The sequence below is a fragment of the Panthera tigris genome, chromosome B4, assembly GCF_018350195.1.
Source record: "Panthera tigris isolate Pti1 chromosome B4, P.tigris_Pti1_mat1.1, whole genome shotgun sequence".
Lineage (NCBI taxonomy): Eukaryota > Metazoa > Chordata > Mammalia > Carnivora > Felidae > Panthera > Panthera tigris.
Window position 1 is genome coordinate 41,243,130 of NC_056666.1, and position 23,164 is coordinate 41,266,293.

Sequence of the window (23,164 nt, forward strand, 5' to 3'; positions counted from 1 at the left end):
GAGCCATGAAATCATGACCTTAGCTGAAGTTGGACACTCAACCGACCGAGCCACCCAGGCGCCCCCTCTGACAGCTTTTAAGTGCTCAACCCGTGCTCATCAATTCTGCAGCTACTTCTGGGATTTCCATTAGCAATAACCTTTACACAAAACAAAACAAACAGGTGCATCTTAACATACCAGCCTTAAGCAAGAGATGTTACTGTGGCCTGGCTAAGACAAGGCCCTGTGTGCACCACCAGCAACTCCTGAGGTGAAACTGGGGTTTGGCGAAGGGATTGTACTAGAAAACCCCAAAGAATGGGGACCATGGGCTGATTCCAAACAGCAGTTGCCATAGTGGAATCTAGGGAAGGATTCCAAGTAAATGAGAAATTGCAGACGAAATTGCCAGCAGTTCCCAGTTTGGAATCTAGAGGTAGAATCAAGGGCTGGGGTTTCCAATTAAATGGTCAATTGTGGTCCAAATTACCAGCAATACCCAACATGGAACTAGTGTTTCTGGACAAATGAGGAATGGACTGGGAAGTTAATTAGATCAGGAGCCTGATGCAAAGAGAGCAGAGCTCAGAGCGGAGAGGGACTCACCTATGGCTCTCGGAAATGGTGAGAAATACAGAGAACTCAAAAGGGTTCACAAGTACCAAGCCTATGTTTCTCATTGTCCCTGAAGCTGTCAGAAGTTTCCTTCTATCCCACCACTGCCTCCAAATCTATGAAAAAAACAAAATTCAACTGAGTAAATTTGAGGATCTAATTGCCTTTATTCAATGATTCATGGATTGGGCAGTGTCCTATCCAGCAAATAGATAGGAGCTCCAAGGAGCTATAGAAAATGAAAGGCTTTAAAGGCAGAAAGAGGGCAGAAAAAAGGAAGTTTATCAGCAAAGAACTCTTGTTTCAGGCAAGGTCACCTTCCTAAGGGGGACAGAGAGTGTGTATCAGGCAGACTTCTTCACTAGTGCTGACCAGGTAGCTCCAGACTCACTAATTAAAGATTACATTCCTAGGAGAGTCTTGGTTTGCTGATGTGGGGATTAGCATAAGTGACTCCATTTTGGGCTTATTGTCTCATTTTTAATATGTGACAATAAATCTCCTTCCTACTCCTGATCCTCAATTTCTCAGTTCCCTTCCCCAGAGGCAGCTTTTAACCAGTTTCTGTGTTTCCTTCAAGAGATGATCTATGCATATATGTATACCGTTCCTTCTTTTCTTACATAAAATAATAAATTCATCATATATGCGTATGTATATATGGGTATGTATATATTGAGTGCCTACAAGGGTTAGGTAATGTTCTACATTAGGTGCCGGGGATATAATATAGTGGAAAACAAAAGAAGAATTTGTATAGTGTTTCTAACCTTGCTTTTTTTTCTTTTAAATTAGATATTTTGAAGGTTTTTCTATTTTCATATGTGTGTTTGTATATATATATACACATATATATATATCTGTCTATATTTCTACCTCACTTATTTTCAGGGACTGCATAATTCTTTTTCATAATTAGACCATGATTTATTTGACTAATCCCATACTGTTGCACATTTAGGCTATTTTCAGTTTACTGCTATCACAAACAGTGAATCAAACTTTGCATCTCTGGGCATATATGCAAATGTCTTTGCAAGATGAATTCCTAGAAGCAATATTGATGGGCCAGGTCAGCTTGATCTTTAGATATCTTCTGGTATACAACTTTCTCTCAAATGGTGTCTGCTGTAAGATTTGACTATATATTAATTTGCACCTTCCAGTATATTACTTCCTTTAGCCAAGTTTTATTGATGTTGCTGGTTTTTTTCCCCTCCAGATTTAAAAAGTATTATGTGCTCATTACAGAATATTTGGCAAATGCAAAAAAGAATAAATAATGAAGATTCCCTTTTCCTCAGAGGCCAATAAATAAGTAAATAAATAGGAAACAAATCAAGTGCATGCATACTTCCACCATTGAGAGATACCCTCTGTTAACGTTTTTATTTATTTCCTACTGGGCTTTGTTTAGTGTGGAAAATATGATATATATATATTATTAAATAGATGATATCATGCTGTATATAGTTTTTAACCTACTTCCTCATAACATTTTATAATGATGGGACAATCAATTATTAGACTATTTTTTTTAAGTTTATTTATTTTGAGAGAGAGAGAGCACTCAGGTGTGCATGAACAAGGGAGGGGCGGAGAGAGAGAACCCCAAGCAGGCTCCACACTATCAGTGCAGAGCCTGATGTGGGGCTCAAACTCATGAACCATGAGATTATGACCTGAGCCGAAATCAAGAGTTGGACACTCAACCAACTGAGCCACCCAGGCGCCCCTAGACTATTTTTTAAAAGTAATATGCCAGGGTGCCTGGGTGGCTCTGTTGGTTAAGCGTCCGACTTCAGCTTAGGTCATGATCTCACAGTTCATGAGTTTGAGCTCCACGTCAGGCTCTGTGCTGACAGCTCAAAACCTGGAGCCTGCTTCAGATTCTGTGTTTCCTTCTCTCTCTGCCCCTTTTCTGCTTGCACTCTGTCTCTCTCTCTCTCTCAAAAATAAACATTAAAAAATTTTTAAAGTCATCTGCCAATGTTTAGTAAATACAAAATTATAAACTCTTACATGAAGTACTAGCTACTCTGTAAAATTTACTTGGCAGAGATAAAATTGTGAATATTTCATGATATCTGCACAAGAATGTTGTCATAAGCATTGCTTATAACATGAAAGAATAAAATTCAACCCGAATATCCATTAATGAGGAAAGAATTGAACTATGGTACAATGGTGGAAAGTTATTCAGGTAATTAAAAAAATTAGGGCTTTCAGGAAAATAGAGTAGACATATGTATTAGTCTGCTTAGGCTGCCATAACAAAATACCATAAACTAGGTAATCAAACAGTGGAAATTTATGTTTTCACAGTACTGTAGGCTGGAAGTTCAAGATTAGGGCGTCAACACAGTTGGGTTCTGGAGAGAACTGTCTTCCTGGCCTACAGGGGGTGGCTTCTTGCTGTGTCCTCACATGGCAGAGACACAGGAAGCAAGCTCTCTGGTGTCTCCTCTTAGCACAAATCCCATCACGAAGGCCCCATCTTCATGACTTCATCTAAATCTAATTACCTTTCAAAGGCCCCATCTCCAAATACCATCACATTGAGTATTAGAGCTACAACATCTGAATTTGGAGGGAACACAATTCAGTCCCTAGTAACATACTTTTTGCTAAATACACTAAGTACAACAGGAAACCCTGGACATTACCTATAGAGCTAACATAAGAAGACTCTGAAACATGTAGAGAAGAGGGCAGACTGGTAGGGACCCAGGGGCCTAAGGATCAACATGGTGGGGAATTTTCTTTTGCCTTGTATATCCCAGTCTTGGAGCTAAAGAAGCCAGCAACCTAGAAGCCTCAACGGACACAGACAAAAATAAGCATCAACAAAAGCCTGCTCTCTCTAGCCAAAGGACCAGGAAAGGAGCAAACTAGCAAGACAAAGTAATAGACAGTAACTGCTCTACTCCTGTCAAACACCAGAAGAAGGGCCCCACCCTTTCCCATGCCAGAAAAAGCTGAGTGAAGAGCCTAAACTTGAACCCTCCTGAGGCTGTAATGAGGCACCAGCCAGTGGAAAGGGTCCTAACCCCCCTGCATTGTCAGTAAAGATCACATAAGGAGCCTGGATTTCCACCTCCACCCGCAGTCATGAGGCACCCCTCCTTGCTGGGTGGTTGTCAGAAGAGGTTTAGTGGAGAGTCAAGGCTTTCATCATCACCCAGAAATAACAAAGGCACTAACACAGGGTTGATGGACACCTTGTGGGAGCTGGAACTTCTACCCTGTCCAGTGATAAGGAGCACTCCCCTCTAGTGGCAATGGAGGATGAGAGGGGAACCCAGATTTCTATCTCCACCTGGCAGCAGTAAGGTGGCACCATGCTCTTCCCTTGTCAGAGTGATGTCAAAGAAAGCCAGTTAAAATAGAAGGTTTAAAGAACATCCAAATTCTCATAATATAACATTCAGATGCCTAGGTTCCAATAAAAAATCATTCATCAGGGGCACCTGGCTGGCTCAGTTGGAGAACAATGTAACTCTTGATCTGAGGGTCACAGGTACCAGTCCCATGTTGGGTATATAGATTAAAAAAAACCCAACAACTTAAAAAAAGAAAGTTATTTAAAAAATCATTCATGATACCAAGAACCAGTAATATCTCAAACTGGAGATAGTTTCTCAAACTGGAGATGACAAAAAGAATCAATGCATGCCCATACAATGAGATGACAGAAATGTTAGAATTATCTGGCAAAGATTTTAAAACAGTCACAATAAAAAAAAAAAATCCTTCAGCAAGCAATTACAAATATACTTGAAACAAATGAACAAAATGGAAAGACTCAGCAAAGAAATAAAAGATAAAAGAAGAACAAATGGAAATTTTGAACTGAAAAATATAATGACCAAAGTATAAAGATCAGCGGATAGATCCAACAGAAAAATGAAAAGGACAAAAAAAAGAATCAGGGAACTACAAGACAGAATAACAGAAATTGTGCAATCTGAGTGACAGAAAATAGACTAAAAAAAAAAAAAAAAAATGAACCAAGCCTAGGGACCTGTGGAACTATAACAAAAAATCTAGTATTTGTGTCAGTTTAGTCCCAGAAGGAGAGGAAAAAGAAAATGGAACTGAAAAAATACTTAAAAAATAATGGCTGAAAAAAAGTAATGGCTTAAAATGCCATAAATTTGGTAAGATGTTAGCCTATTGATTCAAGAAGCTGAGCAAACCTTAATCAGGATAAACCAAAGGAATTCCATATCAAAACGCATCACAATGAAATTTGTGAAAACTAAAGACAAAAGAAAAAAAGTCTTCAAAACAACCAGAGAAGATTGACTACCTTACCTACAGGGTAACAGTTTAAATGGCAACAGAGTTCTCATCAGAAACCATGCAAGTCTACAGGAAGTGATGTGATATTATTCAAATACTAAAAGAAGAGAACAGTAAACCCAGAATTCTATACTATCCTTCAGGAATGAAGAAGTCAGGACGCTTTCAGATGAAAGAAAACTAAGAATTTGTTGCCAGCAGACCTACCGTGAAAGAATGGCTCAAGGAAGTTCTTTAAACAGAAAGGAAATAATGAAGAAGGAATCTTAGAATATCAAGAAGAAAGAACAAAGTAAACAAATGTATGGATAAATATATTAGGCTTTCCTTTTCCTCTTGAGTTTTCTAAGTTTTCTAAGTTTCTAAGTTTGACATTTGAAACAAAAATTATAACATTATCTATGTGTTTCTAAATGTATGTAGGAGAAATATTTAAGATAACTAATTATAAATGGGGATGTTAAAAAGATGTAAAGGGGCATAAGGTAAAATTATAACACAAGTAGACTAAGTGATAGGTTATATATACATATAATGTAATACCTACATTAATCACTAAAAGTATACAAAGAGATACACTCAAAACTACCACAGATAAATTAAAATGGATTCTAAAACATTTAAAAATATTTACATCCCAGGGGCTCCTGTGTAGCTCAGTCAATTAAGCATCTGACTCTTGGTTTTGGCTCAGGTCATGATCTCACAGTTCATGAGTTTGAGCCCTGCGTCTGGCTCTGTGACGACATTGTAGAGCCTGTTTGGGATTCTCTCCCTCTCTCACTCCCCCTCTCTCTGCCTCTCCTTCACTCTCTCTCTCTCTCTCTCTCAAAATAAATAAATAAATAAAATTTTTACATCTCCAAGTATAAAATAAATACCTATGAGCCCATACTGATAAAATAATTGATTGAATAAATAAATAAATGGGGGAAAGAGACAAATCTCCCATGTAGAAGAATTCTAAATAATTCATGTAAACAATCTGCTCTCAAGGATGTGGAGCATTAACTCCTCACTCTTTAAGTGTGAGTTGTGCATAGTTATTAACTTCTAAAGAATATAGTATGGAAAAGGGGGCAAGAATAACTTTACAGTGGAGAAACCTGAAGAACGCTACCTCAGTCAGGTGATCAAAATCGACAGTCGTAAGTCATGGATGGTATGTATCCTTGACATGTAATGAAAATCGAACTTTATCTCTGTGATCTTCCTCCCCCAAACCCATAAACCCAGTCTAACTAAGAGAAAAACATTGGAGGGGCACCTGGGTGGCTCAGTCGGTTGGGCATCTGACTCTTGATTTCAGCTATGATCATGATCTCACAGTTTGTGTTTCTCACATAGGGCTCTGTGCTGACAGTGCAGAGCCTGCTTGGGATTCTCTCTCTCCCTCTCTCTGCCTCTCCCTTGCTCTCTCTCACTCTCTTAAAATAAACTTAAAAAAAAGAGAGAGAGAAACATTGGACAAATCCCCCCAATAGAGGGACCTTTTATAAAATAACTGACCAGTACTCCTCAAAAATGTTAAGATCATCCAAAACAAGGAAAGTCTGAGAAACCGTTACAGCCAAGGAGAGCCAAAGGAGATATGATAACTGAATGTAATATGGTCTCCTAGATGGGATCTAGGGGTGAAAAGGGGACATTAGATAAAAACTAAGGAAATCTGAGTAGAGTATGGGCTAGTTAATAAAAATGTGTTGATATTGATGTATTATAACAAATGTTCTATACTAATGTAAGGCAATAATAGGAGAAATTAGGTATAGAGTACATGGAAAGTCTATCATTTTCACAATATTTTTGTAAAACTAAAACTTTTCTAAGAAAATGTGTTACAGAAAGACATTCAAGGGGTGCCTGCCTGGCTAAGTCAGAAGAGCATGTGACTCTTGATCTCAGGGTCAAGAGTTCAAGCCCCATGCTGGGTGTAAAGATTACTTAAATAAAAATAAATCTTTAAAAAAAAAAAAAGATGTTTAAGTAACCCATAGGAAGACAGGAAAAAGAAAACAAAAAACAGAACAAGCAGACTTAAGCCCTAACTTTTAATAATTACATTAAATGTAAATGGTCTAAATATACCAATCAAAAAACAGGTTGACTGGTTGACACAGTAGATTAAAAAGCAAAACCCGGGGTGCCTGGGTGGCACAGTCGGTTAAGCGTCCGACTTCAGCCAGGTCACGATCTCGCGGTCTGTGAGTTCGAGTCCCGCGTCAGGCTCTGGGCTGATGGCTCAGAGCCTGGAGCCTGCTTCTGATTCTGTGTCTCCCTCTCTCTCTGCCCCTCCCCCGTTCATGCTCTGTCTCTCTCTGTCCCAAAAATAAATAAAAAACGTTGAAAAAAAAATTTAAAAAAAATAAAATAAAATAAATAAAAAGCAAAACCCAACAATATGTTGTCTATAGGAAATTCACATCAGGGGCACCTGGATGACTTAGTCAGTTGAGCGTCCGACTCTTGGTTTGGCTCAGGTCATGATCCCAGGGTCGTGGGATCAAGCCCTGTGTCAGGCTCCATGCTCAGTGTGGAGCATGCTTATGATCTTCTCTCTTTCTCCCTCTTCCCCTCTCCCCCACTCACACTCTCTTTCTCTTTAAAAAAAAAAAAAAAAGGAAGAAAGAAGCCCACTTCAAAAAATAATGACACAGGCGAGTTGACTGTAACAGGATGGAGAAAGGGTATGCCATGCAAGCATTAAGCAAAGGAAAGCAAGAATCAATATATTAATATTGGATAAAGTCAATGTCAGATCAATAAAACTATTAGAGTCAATGAAGAACATTATATAATAATGGCAATGTCAATTCCTCAAGAAGACATAATAATCCTAAATTGGTATGCACCAAACAGCAGATCTGCAAAATATGTGAAGGAATTCCGGTAGAACCAAAAGGAGAAATAGACAAATCCACATCGGTAATTGGAGTCTTCAGCACCCTTCTCCCAACAACTGACAAAACAGCTCCACAGAAAATCAGCAGGGGTATAGAAGAACTCAGCAACATCATCAATCAACAGGATCTCATTGACATTTTTAGAACACTCCACCCTACAGCAGCAGAATGCATATCTTTTTCAAAGGTCCACAGAACATATACCAAGATGGTCCATATTTGAGCCAATAAAATACACCTCAACAAATTTAAAAGAATTGAAATTGTGCAGTGTGTTCTCTGACCACATGGAATCAAGCCAGAAATCCATAACAGAAATGTAACAGGAAAATCGCCAAATACTTGAAAACAACAGCTTTTGTGGGTCAACAGTGAAGTCTCAAGAGAAAAATAAAAGTATACTAAATTGAGAGAACATTTAAAAATCATCTAAAAAAAAATCTTACAACTAACATTTTATTTAATAATGACAGACTGAATACTTTCCCTTAAGATCAGAAATAGGGCAAAGATGTCTGCTCTACTACCCATATTCAACATAGTACTGCAATCCCTAGCCAGGACAATAAGGCAAGAAAAGGAAATAAAAGAAATACTGATTAAAAAAGAAGAAATAAAACTGTTCCTATTTGCAAATGACGTCATTATTTATGTAGAAAATCCTAAGGAATCTATATTAAAAAAAAACCCTTTTAGAACCAATATGTGAGTTTAGTAAGGTTACAGAATATAAGCGAAACATACAAAAATCCATTATTTTCCTATATACTAGCAATGAATGTGTGCATACAGAAATTAAAAGTACTATGGCATTTACAAATGCTCAAAAAATACTTATGTAAATGTAACAAACACGCACAGGACATGCCCTAAACAACACTGATGAAACAAGTCAAAGATTTAAATAAGTGGAGAGACATCCATGTTTATAATCAGAAGATTCAACATTGGAAAGTCAATTCTCCCCAAATTGATATACAGGCTTAACACAATTCCTATCAAAGTCCCAACAAGATTTTTTGTAGATGTAAATAAGATTATTCAAAACTTTATATGGAAAGCCAAGGAACTCAAAGAGCTAAAGCAATTTTGAAAAAGGAGAATAAAGTATGGAAAATCAGTCTATCTGCTTTCAGACTTATTATATAACTAGAGTAATGAAAATTGTGTGGTATTGGGGGAGGGGTAGACACATAGATCAATGGAACAAAATAGAGAACCCAGATATAGATCCTTGCAAATATGCACAACAAAAAAATTTTTTTTACAAAGGTGCAAAAGCAATTCATTGAAGGAAAGATAGCCTTTTCAACAAATGGTGTTAGAATAATTGAACATCCATAAGTAAAAGCAATACCACCATTGGCAACAACAACCCTTGACCTAAGTTTCACACCTTATTTAAAAACTAACTCTTGGGGCGCCTGGGTGGCTCAGTCGGTTAAGCGTCTGACTTCGGCTCAGGTCATGATCTCACAGTCTGTGAGTTCAAGCCCCTCGTCGGGCTCGGTGCTGTCAGCTCAGAGCCTGGAGCCTGTTTCGGATTCTGTGTCCCACTCTCTCTCTCTGACCCTCCCCCGTTCATGCTCTGTCTCAAAAATAAATAAACGTTAGAAAAAACAAATTAAAAAAATAAAATAAATAAAATAAAATAAATAAATAAAAACTAACTCAAGGGGCTGCTGGGTGGCTCAGTCAGTTAAAGGTCTGCCTTTGGCTCAGGGCATGATCTCTTGGTTCGTGAGCTTGAGACCTGCATTGGGCTCTGCGCTGATGCTTTGGATTCTGTGTGTGTGTCTCTCTCTCTCTGCCCCTCCTCCCCCTCAAAAATAAATAAACATTTAAAAAGTACAAAAAAAAACAACAACTCCTATCTCAAATTGGACTATGAACTTCAATGTGAAGTATAAAAGTATAACATATATGAGAGAATTTTCAGGATCTAGACCAGGCAAAGAGTTCTTAAACTTGATACCAGAAGCATGATCTATAAAAGGAAAAATGTACAAATTGATCATCAAAATTAAAAACTGTGCTCTGCAAAAGTCTACTAAGAAGAGGAAAAGACAACTTATAAAATGTAAGAAAATATATGCAAACTACCTATTCAACAAAGGACTTGTATCTAGAATATGTAAACAACTCTCAAAACTCAATACTGGGGCGCCTAGGTGGCTCAGTTGGTTAAACATCCGACTTCGGCTCAGGTCATGATCACACCGTTCATGAGTCTGAGCCCGTTGGGCTCTGTGCTGACAGCTTGGAGCCTGGAGGCTGCTTCAGATTCTCTCTCTTTCTCTCTCTCTCTCTCTCTCTCTCTCTCTCTCTCTCTCTGCCACTCTCCTGCTCACACTCTCTCTCTCTCAAAAATAAATAAACATTAAAAATTAAAAAAAAAATCTAAATGTGAGACCTGAAACCATAAAAATCCTAGAGGAGAACATAGGCAGTAACTTCTTTGACATCAGCTGTGGCAACTTCTTTCTAAATATGTCTCCTGAGGAAAGGGAAATAAAAGCAAAAATAAACTATTGGGATTACATCAAAATAAAAAGCTTCTGCATGGTGAAGGAAACAATCAATAAAAGTAAAAAGCAATCTATTGAATGGGAGAAGATATTTGCAAATGACATACTCATAAATGGTTAGTATCCTAAATATATAAAGAATACATATATACCACTCAACACCCAAAAACCAAATAGTCCAGTTGAAAATTGAGCAAGAGACATGAACAAACATTTCTCCAAAGAAGACAGATACAGTCAACACACACATGAAAAGATACTCCGTTAGCAGCCAGGTGGAAGTGGGAGGGAAGAAAAAAAGGGAGAAAAAAAAAGATGCTCAGTATCAGTCATCATCAGGGAAATGCAAATCAGTGCAAATCAAAACTACAATGCAATATCATTTCACACACATCAGAATGGCTAAGTCAAACATCAAAAACACAAGAAACAACAGTTTCCTGTTGGCGAGGATGTGGAGAAAAAGGACCCCTCTTGCACTGTTGGTGGGAATGCAAACTAGTGAAGCCACTGTGGAAAACAATATGGAGGTTCCTGAAAAAATTAAAAATAGAACTACCCTACGATCTGGTAATTGCACTACTAGGTATTTAACCAAAGAATACAAGAACACTAATTCAAAGGGATACATGTACCCCAATGCTTATAGCAGCATTATTTACAATAGCAGGATATGGAAGCAGCCCAAGTGATTCACTGATCAACGGACAAGTGGATAAAGATGTGGTATATACATACAATGGAATCTTATTCAGCCATAAAAAAAGAATGAAATCTTGCCATTTGCAACAACATGGATGGAGCTAGAGAGTATAATGCTAAGTGAAATAAATCAGAGAAAGACAAATGCCATATGATTTCCCTCATGTGTGGAATTTAATAAACAAAATAAGCAAAAGGAAAAAATAAGAGAGAGAAAGAGAGAGAGAGAGAGAGAGAGAGAGAGAGAGAGAAATCAAGAAACAGATTCTTAATTATGGAGAATAAACTGATGGTTACCAGAGCAGAAGTGGGTGGAGAGGATGGGTTAAATAGGAAGAAAGAAAAATAAATTATTTTAGTTATTTTGGTGCTAACCTAATATTCCATCAAATTAATATACTCTAATATACAGCCATTATCTTTTGGTCTAATGTTGTACCCTATTGACGACACTATTTTTTTGTATCTACATTTTGGTTTGCTATTTTATTTTATTTTTTAAGTTTTATTTTGGGGGGGAGAGGGGGGCGGGGCAGAGGGTGAGAGAGAGAATCTTAAGTAGGCTCCACACCCAGCTCAGAGCCCAACACAGGGCTGGATCTCACAATTGTGAGATCATGACATGAACCAAAATCAAGAGTTCAACACTCAACTGACCGAGCCACCCAGGCGCCCCTAGTTTGCATTTTTAAATTATTGTTTTAAGGATAATGCTCTAGAAATGAGATTGAAGATATAAACTTTTAATAATGGATGGCATATACTGTAAGATTGCTTCCAGAAAGGTTCCATCTGTTTACACTAAGTCCAGTTAACTGTGTGCTTTTTGCATGTTGCCAGAACTGAGTAGTAGTATTTAATGCTTTTTTTTCTTTGCTAATTTGACAGTTGAAAAATATATCACTGTTGTTTTCATTTGCATTTCTTTGATTGCCTCTGAGGTTGAAACAAGGTGCTCCTTTCTAAAAATTCCTGTCTTTTGTGTGAGTGCTTTTGTTCTGTTCCTAGGATTTGATTTTCCTCCAGAACTGTTCCCCTTCCCAACTTCCTGATCTCTGACAAGGGCAGTTTCACTCTCCTGACCTCCCCAATTTCTGAACCAGAGAGTCAGAGGTTATTTTTCTCTTCTTCAATCTCTGGTTTCCCATCAGTCACCCACGATGGTGATTCCTTCGTTTGAAAGTGTTTTTCTGTTTCATCTTGTTAAAGTGAGAACCACAGGCCCAAAATGGTGTCACTTAGGTTAAAACCCCTGGTCAGTAAACCAAGACTTAATACCTAACCTAACTGCCATTTCAACCCCCTAGAAATGTAACCTTTAACCAGACAACATGGGAATTTCCTTGTCAACACCAGGATATTTACTGAGGCACCCCTTCTGCTTTCCTTAGGAAAGGCGATCTTGCCTAAAACAACGGATTCTTCCCTAATAATTTCCTTTTTTCCACTTCCTTTCTACCTTTAAAAACCTTTCTTTTTCTGTAGCCCTTGGGAGCTCCCTTCCACTTGCTAGATGGGATGCTGCCCCCTGCATGGCTGGATTATGAAGCCAGTAAGATCCCTACAATTCACTCGGTTGAATTTTTGTTATTTAACAATCTTTGTTCCCATGAGAATGGCACCATCATTAGCCAAGGCCACAGAACTCCCACCTGGATTACAGTGGAAGCTTCCTGGCAATTCTCTCTGCTCCCAGTCCCTCCTACTTTGGTTTTCTTCCACCCGCTTCAGTACTGACTTCCAAAGCAATGCCTTTTACCTGTCGCTCCCTAGTCCACTGGACCAGGCCCAGGAGGCTCTGCCAGACATTCACCACCTCGGCACCACTTCCCACAGCTTCCCCCTGGAAACCTGGACACCCGGGGGTTTTCCTCACTGCTTTGAGGTGGTTGCCTCTACCACTTTCCTGGAGCATTTCCACTTCCTGGATATGCTCATTCCTCATCTTCGTTCTGGCCCGCTGCCTATTCTTTTAAGATTTGGTGCAACACAGGTCTTCTCCACGACGTATTCCAGACTCACCCGTACTCTTAGACCTTCCACACCACCTTGTGATCTCCTTTTCAAAGCACGTGACGTCCTGTGGCATCTGAGTGGCTCAGTCAGTTGAGCCTCATGAGCGTCAGACTCTTGATTTCAGCTCAGGTCATGATCTCATGGTCATGAGATTGAGCCCCACATCAGGCTCCATGCTGAGTGTGGAGCCTGCTTAAGATTCTCTTTCTCCTCTGCCTCCTTCCCCACTTGCCCATGCTCTGTGTCTCTCTCAAATTAAAAACGACAAACAAAAAAACAAAAAACCAAAGTATGTGACATCCTGCACAAGTAACAGGGCCATGACAGGGCCCAGAAGAGGAAAAGGAGAGCAAGGAGGAAGCGTTATTTTAGGGAAAGGGTGACACACTTCATTTTCAACCAAGTGAGTTTGGGTGATGGCAAGATTTTCAAATAACGTTATCCCTTGGGTCACTGGAAATGTGGGTCCAGAACTGAGGAGAGAGGTTGGGGCTGGGAATATCAATTTGGGAGTCAGCCGCAGCACTGACAGGGGGTGCCCTGGAATTTAGAACATCTGTAGGAATGGGGGAGAGGATCTGGGGTAACCCCTAAATGCAGATGTCAGAAGAGGAGCCCAAGAGGAAGAAAAGGAAATGGTGCTTACATAGGAGGAGGGAACAAAAAAGGTGGAAAAGGGGGCAAAACCAGAGGGGAGCACTCCTCCAAGAAGCTTGGTAAACTGTGAATGGAATGGAGCAGGATTTCATAGCACCTGGAGAACTAAGCCAAGTGCAGATCCAGGGAAAGAGCCAGAGGTAAGGAACTCCCAAAGCATCAAGGGCAAGGGGGTTGGGGGAGTGCTGAGGGAGAGCCCAGGGTTACAGCTCAACCGGAAAGGTCTCCCAAAGAGGAGAAGACTGAGCAGTGGGGAAGGGGCCAAGAGGCCAGTCTGACACCCAGTCTTGCACACCAGGTAGAAACAGGGAGAGGGCCCGTGACTGCTCAGGGAGACAGAAGTAGAGCCCAAGGCATTGAGGGTAGGGTTTTTTTTTTTCTCAGCCACCTTTGCCCCATCCCTCTAAACATGTATTCTAAGTAAAAACTGCATTTTCTATGTAAGATTAGCCTTTACAGCCGTCCATTACAGGAATTCTGGAGCCACACCCAGAAAGTGATTAGTTCTTCTCTTTAGAAGAACTTCCTCATGGTGGTGGTTGTTGGATACTGAAAGAAGAGACCGGAGGAGGCCACTTGTCCCTGTCTGGGGAACTTTCCAGAGACAGTACTGTATAGTATACCCAACAGGCCCAGATTTTAATCCTGTCTCTGCTACTTGTTGAAGTCAAATTTAAAAGGTAGAAAACAGTGGGGTGCCTGGGTGGCTCAGTTGGTTGAGCATCCAACTCTTGATCTTGGCTCAGGTCATGATCTCATGCTCATGAGATCAAGCCTCGAGTCGGGGCTCTGCCCTGACAGCATGGAGCCTGCTTGGGATTCTCTCTCTCTTCCCCCCTCCCTGGCTCTCTCTCTCTCTCAAAATAAATAATTAAACTTAAAAAAAAAAAAAAAGGTAGAAAAGTGTAAAGCCCTGCTCCCACACCTGTCTCACAGGTATTCACTTCTCCCCAGGGGCAACCAAGGTTACCATTTTCTTACATTTATTTCTAGAAATATTTGTTCCTATACAAGGCAGATGATAGAGAAATAGATATCGATAGATAGATTTCTCCCTTCTTTTTAAACAAATGGTAGCCTGTTCAATATCTTGCTCGATTCAGTTAATGACGTGTCTTAATTATTATTCCTTTCTTAACCGTGAAAGAGCTTCCTTCTTGTACAGCATTCCACTGAATGGGTGAATTATTTACTTAACCTATTCTTTCCTGGTGGACAGTTATTTTTGTATGCACATTTATAATTCGGGTACATGTTATAAATTACCTTCTGAAGAAATTGTACTGGTTTATGTTCCTGCCAGCAATGTGTAAAGTAAGAGTCTGAGCCTCTGTTCCCTTATCTACAAAACAAGCCAAACAGTACCTACTTCTTGGAATCATTGTGAAGATCACTTGCGATGATGCGTGGAAAGTACTTGGCATGTAGGAGTTGGTGGTCTTGAAATAAGGGTCTCGTTTTATTTTGGATTAGTGAGACATTGTCCTGGCCAATTAAGTGAATGTTGATGGGACCTCCTCTCCAGTCTGGGGTTTTCGGATTAGGGACAGATTCTGCAGAAAGTTAGTGACTGAGATCAGAAAGGCTGTGGGCATTGCCCTCTCCGGCGATGTCGTGTCTTCAGGGTACCCCAACCTCCTCCACGTGGCTTCTGCTCCCAGGCTCCTCCAAGCTGAAAACTCGCTTTGAATGCAAAAAAATCCTGTGGGACCAAGGATCCTTTCTTCTGGTCATCAAGAGCCTTCAAATCGCAGACTCAGGGATTTACACCTGTGAAGTGGAGGACAAGAAAAAAGAGGTGGAACTGCTGGTGTTCAGCTGTGAGTACACGGGGATACCACCTAGCCAGGCTGCCTCCCTCCCTGACTCCCATTAGTGCCCCCAAACCAGGCCCTGAGCTAGTGGTACCTCAACAGTCCAGAGACGGGTCAGACTGGCCACCACATCTCCTCAAATCCTCCTCAGGCCTTGGGTCAGGCAATGGGAGAGGAAGAAACCTGGTGGGGGGAGGGAAGGGGCAGGGGGCAGAGGAAGGAGGGAGAGAGGCAACAGAAGAAAGGGAGGGAGAGGAGGAGAAGGAGGAAACTCTGCCTTGGGTGGGTGGGGGTGGGGTTGGACCCACAGGTGTCAGCAGGGGTGATGGAGAGACACTCTTGGTTCCTGGTCTTCCCTCCCCTTGGGGATAGTGTGTATGTGACACAGGTGGCCTGCTCCTTTCCACAGTGACTGCCAAGGTGGACCCCAGCGGCAGCAGCAGCAGCAGCAGCACCAGCAGCACCAGCATCCACCTGCTGCAAGGGCAGAGCCTGACCCTGACCTTGGAGAGCCCCTCCGGTAGTAACCCTTCGGTGCAATGGAAAGGTCCAGGGAATAAAAGCAAGAGTGGGGTCCACAGCCTCTCACTGTCCCAGCTGGAGTTGCAGGAGAGTGGCACCTGCACATGCACTGTCTCCCAGAGCCAGAAGACATTGGTGTTCAACACAAACATCTTGGTGCTGGGTAAGAGGGGCTCCTCTCCCCCGCCGTCTCCCCTCTGCCTCGGATGTGAGGGACCCCAAACCCCCTGGAGGAGGCCCCAAAGGAGGAACAACGTTAAGGGCATCTGTTTTCTTTGTTGTCTCAGCTCCCCAGTCCCACTAAGTTGTAAATCCACTTACTTAGGGACCCTAACACCAGCAAGCCAGCCCTGATGAAATTCTACATTGCTCCTTTAAATCGTGAGCCGGCGGGGGAGGTGGGGGACACCTGGGTGGCTCAGTCAGTTAAGCCTCTGTCTTTTGGCTCAGGTCATGATCTCAGATCTGCCCCCCCCCCCCACCTCCCCCATATACCCCGGCGTTGGGCTCTGTGCTGACAGCTTGGAGCTTGGAGCCTGGAGCCGGCTTCAGTTTCTGTGTCTCTGTCTCTCTCTGCCCTCCCACTCATGTATGTCTCTCTTTCTCTCTTTCTCAAAAATGAATAAACATTAAAAAAAAAAAATTTAAATCGTGAGCCAGGCACCCTGGTTGGGGGATGCCGGGTACCAAGAGCCCAGAAGGCAAGTCCCACCCCAGATCCTGCCCTCTGTACTTATGTGACACAAGGTAGTGTAATGTGGTGGCTAAGTGCACAGACTGACTTAAGTCCTGGCTCTGACCTCACCGGGGGACCTTGGGCCAGTTACTGAACCTCTCTGTGCCTTGGTTTCAGAGATGATGCTCGCTGTGATAATACCTCCCTTGTAGTGTTACAGCGAGAATTGATTCATGTAATGCACTTAGAACAGTGCATGGCACATAGTAAGCCCTAGTCGGGCATTTGCTCTTATCTTACGAAGGCTGATGAATTATACACCTAAGTAGCACATGCCAAACATCCCCTGTGCTCCAGGGATCCTGAGAACAGAGTGGACCCTGTGGCTGGGCTGTTCTACGAGGGCTTCCAGGGGGCAGAGGTGCTGCCTTGGGAATCTGCTGGGGTGGAAAGACCAGAGAGATTTGGAGAGGTAGATGGGAATTTAAGGGCCAGAAATAGCAACCTAAGTGTTTGAACTTACTCGGCCCCCTTCCATCTCTTTGCTGCCCCCACCACATGCCCTCCCTACCCCATACACCCTCATCTTCCTATCTCCTGACCCAGCTTCTCTCTCTTCCCACCTCCAGCTTTCCAGAAGGTCTCTAACACGGTCTATGCGAAAGAAGGGGAGCAGGTGGAGTTTTCCTTCCCGCTCAACTTCGAAGATGAAAACCTGACGGGGAAGCTGAGGTGGAAGGCAGAGGGGGCTCCCTCCTCCCTGCTCTGGATCTCCTTCACCTTGAAGAACAAGAAGATATCTGTGAAAGAGGTTGACCAGTACTCCAAACTCCAGATGAAGGACTCACTCCCGCTCCACTTTACCCTGCCCAACGTTTTGTCTCGTTATGCCGGTTCTGGAAACCTGACCCTGGTCCTTGACAAGGGACAGTTGCAGCAGGAAGTAAAACTCGTGGTGATGAGAGGTGAGGAGTTAGGCCGAGCAGCAGAGGAGAGGGGCCGAAGGTGGAGGGGTGAGGCCCAGCAGGACAGGCCCGGTGGCCCGACAGAGCTGATCCAGGGTCTTCTGGTTTCAAACTGAGACTGGAGTCCCCATGTCCTTCCTTGACCTCCATGAGCCGGCCTGGGGTGGGATCTGCTGAGAATCCCCAAAGGGCATGAGCTGAGAACCAGGGTTCTAATTCTGCCTTCAGCCAACCCTCTATGATCCTGACTGAACTCCCTGCCTCTGTGGGCCTCTTTCTTCTAATGAAGATAACAAAATCTGCTCTTAGGGTGATCGTGATGAGGGTAGTGTCAGGCTACCCACTGAGCTCTTTGCTTCCTTATCTCCCCCATCATCATAACTCCACAAATAATCACGGCTAATACTTGCTGCTTAGTACACGCCAGACCCACTCCAGCGTTTTACATGTGTCTGTGAATTTATTGTGTATTTAACTGTTTTCTGAGGCTTGGTTGTCAGGTGACTGCAGGACACAGCAAGCAGTGGGGTTGGGATCCAAATCTAAGACCCTCGGCCTCAAAAGCTGTGTTTGCTTTATACAACCGCATGAAAATGCGCTCTGAGAGGCTCAAGGAAGAGTAGCCATGTAAAGTGTTTTGATTGTTCCACCGAATCCCCTTAGAGCAAGGAGGTGCCAGGAACTCAGAGGTCCAGGCTCCCAGCCTCAGGCTCTTGTCCCTCTGCAGTGACTCAGTCTGGGAACAATTTGACCTGTGAGGTGCTGGGACCCACCTCCCCTGAGCTGACGCTGAGCTTGAAACTCGAAGAGCAGGCTGCCAAGGTCTCAAAGCAGCAGAAGATGGTAAGGGTGGAGGACGCCGAGGTGGGAACATGGCAATGTCTACTGAGTCACAAGGACAAAGTCTTGCTGGCATCCAAGGCCGAGGGTGAGTACGGATCCAGGTTCCATGGCCTAACCCCAAGCCCCTCTCTCTTCATCTGTGGGACCTTCCCCAGGTTGGTGGACACCACCCAGAGTCCCAGCGCCCCAATCCCTCTGAGACAGGTGGGTTATTCTCATGCTGCCTGGACACACAGAGGCCAGGACGGAAGGCAAGGTGAGGTTCTTACCTGGAGTCCCACAAGTTCCCACTTCCCTAAGCTCTACAGTCCTGGAATAGGGCCCACCTGACCAAGAGTCCCCGCCCTGCCTCCTTCCTGACACACGGACACATGGACACACACACACACACGCATGCACTGTATACAGCCTGAAACCGCTGCTTCTAGTCCCCAGGGTGTCCTGTATGGTTTTCAACCCTTAAGGCCCCTTCCTCAGCCTTTCCCCTTCAGCCCTGGGGGTCACGAGAGCCCTGCAAACCCTATCCTGTTCTCCCAGCCCAAGGATGAGACCCAAGCGTAACTGGGCGGTAAGGCCTTCCTAGGGCCCTCCAGAATGCCTGGCCCCCTGACAGCGGGCAGTGAGCTGAACACATCTTTCTCTCTTGCAGTTTTGCCTCCTGTGCTCACCAGGACCTGGACAAATCTCTTGACCATCGTGCTGGGCGGGGTCCTAGGCCTTGTGCTTTTCACTGGGCTCTGGGCCTACTGCTGTGTTAAGTGCTGGCACCGCAGGGTGAGTGAGCCTCCCCAGAACCCCCTTTCACTTCCCACAGGGCATGTGAACACCGGAGACCTTTACAGCAACAAGGATCTCCTGTATATGCGACGCACTCGTGCTCTGGCTCTTTCCGCCCGCGCACCGAGTTCCCTCACGGGCGACTGGGCCCTGTCCCAGGTCCCATGCAGAGGGAGAGACTGGAAAGAGCAAAGGGTTAATTCTGGGACAGATGGCCTCAGCCACAGTAACTGCTTCTCCTCTCCCAGCTTTCCCCATTCCTGCCTCCAAGGGGCACCTCCCTTCTGGAGGCCTGGGACCCTCATGACTCCTCTCCTTCTTCCTGGACAGCGCCAGGCAGCTCGGATGTCTCAGATCAAGAGACTCCTCAGTGAGAAGAAAACCTGCCAATGCTCCCAGTAAGGAAATGGGTTGAGGGGGCCGGGGAGAGTGGGAAGGGGAAGAGGAGGGCAGGAGTGGGAAAGAAGAAAGAGAGGAGGGATACAGGGGAAGGGGAGGGGGGTTAAAGGGAGGTGATGGATGAGGAAAGAAGGGCACAAGGGGATGGCTGAGGGGTGGGGGGGGGGGCAGGGGTAGGAAGCAGGAAGAAGGAGGAGGGCAGAGGAGAAGGGGCCGAGGGCCTGGGATATTTCTGGATATGGCCCTACAGCTGTGGCCCAGAGGCCACCACTGCACGAAGGGAAAGTGCAGTATGGGAGACACGGAGCTGTGAGGAGGCAAAGGAGTTGGGGAGAAATAAACTTGCTCTTCTTTTTTCCTCCAGCCGGTTACAGAAGACATGTAATCCCATTTGAGGCACAGGACCAGGGAGCTTCCCACTTGCAGTGCAGCCTCGCCAGCTGTCTCCCCTTGCGTTTCCTGCTGGGCTTCTGGGCCTGCGGACCAGATGAATGTAGCAGACCCCAACATTTCCGGCCGTCTCCTGCTCTCTTTGTCCACACTTGGCCATTGGCTCTCCTCTTGCAGACGCTTACACCATTTCCTCCCCATTTCCTTTGCATCAAGCCTACCCCTGATCCATGATTTCTTCCCAGCTCCCTCCCCCATTGCCTCCTGGGCCCAGGGAATCACATGCGACCAGCCGTACCTGGCATGGAGGGCAAGGGTGGGTATCTGAAGCATGAAGGATAGGGCTGCCATTTTATTGGACAGGACCTTGGGACCAGAGGGGACAGGCACTAGCCCGAGATCACACAGGCAGTCAAGGGCACATCCAGATCAAAAGCCTCCTGACTGCTAGTGTCCACTGCTCTATTCTCCCCGCTTCCTCACTCTGTTTTGGCAGGGCACGGACTCACATCCTGACCTGTGCACAAACAGGCACCGCCGGACACAAACCCATGTACATAGCCCACCCTTGTGCACAGACACAATTCCTTTATCACCCAAGCAGTACGTCTCAGTTTATGAGCCAGTCTCACATCCTTTGTCTGTTTAAACCTTATGAAACTCTTACGGAGCTAGTACTGACAGGACCAAGATTAGCATCTCCAGTTTATAGACCGGAAATGGAACTCAGAGAGGTCAGATGATTGCCCAAGGTCACACAGCTAGTACGTGCCAGAGTCAGGACTAGCGCAGGTCTCTTAACCCCTAGTTCTGTGGCTGTTTCCTGAACACAGACACAAACACCACGCAAATCTCTGCATCTGGTTAGTCACTGATGCCCAGTACCCACCTTTGGATTCATAAAAGCACACCACCCCACTCAGGGTCTGCCTCAGAGAGTTCAGAAACACAGAAGAGGGCCTCCCTGCCTAAAATCCCTCTCTCTCACCTGCTGGTGGCAGAATCCTGTTACCAGAGGACAAAAGCTGGCAGTTCTCCTAACCAGAGCACAGGCTGGGAACACAGGCCCTGTGGGAGAGAGTGACCAGTGACCTACCACTCACCCTGTTGCGGAACCTTCTGGAAGGTGAGCTTTGCCAGGGGGAGGGGGCGAGGAGCTGGCTGGAGAGAGAATACTCTGAGAGGACCTCGTGGAAGGGTTCAGTCCCTCTGCCCTGCACTTTCCTTCATCCCTCCTCCAAACCATTCAGGAAGCAGGAAAATTGGGGTTACAAGTATTTTTCCTCCTCTTCTTGAACCATCTCTCTCAGGAACCCTCAGCCTCCTCTGCCTTTCCTTCCTTCCCTTTCTCACCACCTGTGTCAGTCCCTACACCCTTTCCCTTGTCTTCTCTTTCCAGCTTGCCCCTTCCAGGGAGGACACCCAGTTCACACCAAGGCTCCCCACTGCTTGCTTCGTATTCCTGCCTGCTCCCGCCCTGCCTCCCTGAGCTGACAGAAAAATACAATAAACTTACTGTAAAGAAGATGTTCTTCTTTGTGTGTGTGTGTGTGTGTGTGTGTGTGTGTGTGTGAGAGAGAGAGAGAGAGAGAGAGACAGACAGACAGACAGACAGACAGCCACAGACAGACTCGTCTCTGGGGACCTACCTGGATCTCCCAATCTTTGGGATCAGACAGACCCAGAGGAGAGGTGCCAGGCTTCCAGGGAAAGGAGATGAAGTTTCCCTCCGGGAGGGAAAAATTCTCTGGAGGCCCATCACCCACCTGCCCACCCCACAGGGCCTTGTGTGTGCAGGAGGCCAAGACCTTGTAATCCTGTGCGTGTGATGTACTGAGAGGGAGAGGCCGCAGGGGTTGTGTGTGCTCTACACATACATGTGCGTGGTGGGAAAAAAGGACCAAGAGAAACTGTAATGTGTGCATGCTAATGGTGTGCATCCCCAACAGAAGTGTGAGTTTGTGTTCCAGGAGAAGGAAGCAGTATGTGTGTGGGGGGAGGTGGGGGGTGGATATATTCTTTTAGACCTGTGTCCACCAGCCCCGCCCCCAGCAGCCCCAGCTCCATCACAGCCTCCAGCACATACCCCACTGAGCTACACCCAGGGCGCAGCCCTCACGGATACACACAGTGACACACGCTTCCTCCGCCCGAACAGCCAGCTCCTCAGTCCCCGAACACCACCAGCTGCCTCTCTGAGCCTGTGTTCGTGCGGAAAACCGGGGTGGGGTGGGGGCAGGACACGAACCGTCTCACCAATGAAGCCGGTTCCCCGCCAGCGTCCTCGCCCCCTCCCTGCCGGCGCCTTCCTTGCCCCTCCCCCTCCAAGTCACCGCCGTCCAGTTCCCCGCCCCGCACTCGCCCCCGCGCCCCCCGAGCCGCTTCCCTGCCGGACCCGGACCCGGGGCTCACGGGCGGCATGCCTCCGGGAGAGGGGGGCTTGGACAGATCTGGGGAGGGCAGAGACTGAGTGAGCGGCGGACCGAGCCCGGGAGGCTGGGACCGAGGAGGGGGAGGGAGGCCCGGAGGGAAGGAGGGAGGGAAGGAGGAGGGCGGGCGAGCTGGAGCCGGCGGGCGGCGGGAGCCCGGGCGAGCCGCGTCGGGAGTGCGGTCTCCATGGCAGTGCCGGGCACAGCCAGAGGTAAGACGACCCCTGCCCTGTCCCCCGCGGCCCCCTCCTCTCCTTACCCCAGCCGCCTTCTCTCCCCTCCGGCCGGCCCCTCCTCCCCAGCCACCTGCTGTCACTGCCCTGGAGAACACGGTGGGTGGCAGGAGGGAGGAGTCGCCTGACCTTACCCCTTCACCCCGAAGGGCGAGGGACCCCTGACAGCGGTGGAGTCCCCCAGATCCTCCCTCCCACCTTCCTCTGATCTTTCTCTGTCCTTCACCTCCTCTCTGTCCTTCACATCCTTCCTCCCTCCCTCCCTCTCTGACTCCCCATCTCTTTTTTCCTAAACCCACCCTCTGGGCCTGGGTGAGGGTAGGTGGGAAGGGGTGCCAGGCTGTAGGGGAGAGTAGTGGGGGGGGGAGCGCTTCTGACCAATTCCTTCCACCACCTCCCTCTGGCTGG

At 45.3% G+C, this 23,164-nt stretch overlaps 1 protein-coding gene across 1 annotated transcript in view; it reads left to right on the forward strand.

The window, feature by feature from the left end:
* The window catches only part of CD4 (CD4 molecule), a 44,492-nt gene extending 23,403 nt beyond the window's left edge, over nucleotides 1-21,089 (forward strand). The window contains exons 5-11 of the mRNA XM_007089599.2: nucleotides 15,370-15,528; nucleotides 15,932-16,207; nucleotides 17,350-17,685; nucleotides 18,413-18,613; nucleotides 19,178-19,302; nucleotides 19,636-19,703; nucleotides 20,069-21,089. Coding sequence (XP_007089661.2) covers nucleotides 15,370-15,528; nucleotides 15,932-16,207; nucleotides 17,350-17,685; nucleotides 18,413-18,613; nucleotides 19,178-19,302; nucleotides 19,636-19,703; nucleotides 20,069-20,099 — 1,196 coding nt within the window. The 3' untranslated portion in view covers nucleotides 20,100-21,089. The remainder of the gene's footprint in view (nucleotides 1-15,369; nucleotides 15,529-15,931; nucleotides 16,208-17,349; nucleotides 17,686-18,412; nucleotides 18,614-19,177; nucleotides 19,303-19,635; nucleotides 19,704-20,068) is intronic.
* Nucleotides 21,090-23,164: the final 2,075 nt, after the last annotated feature.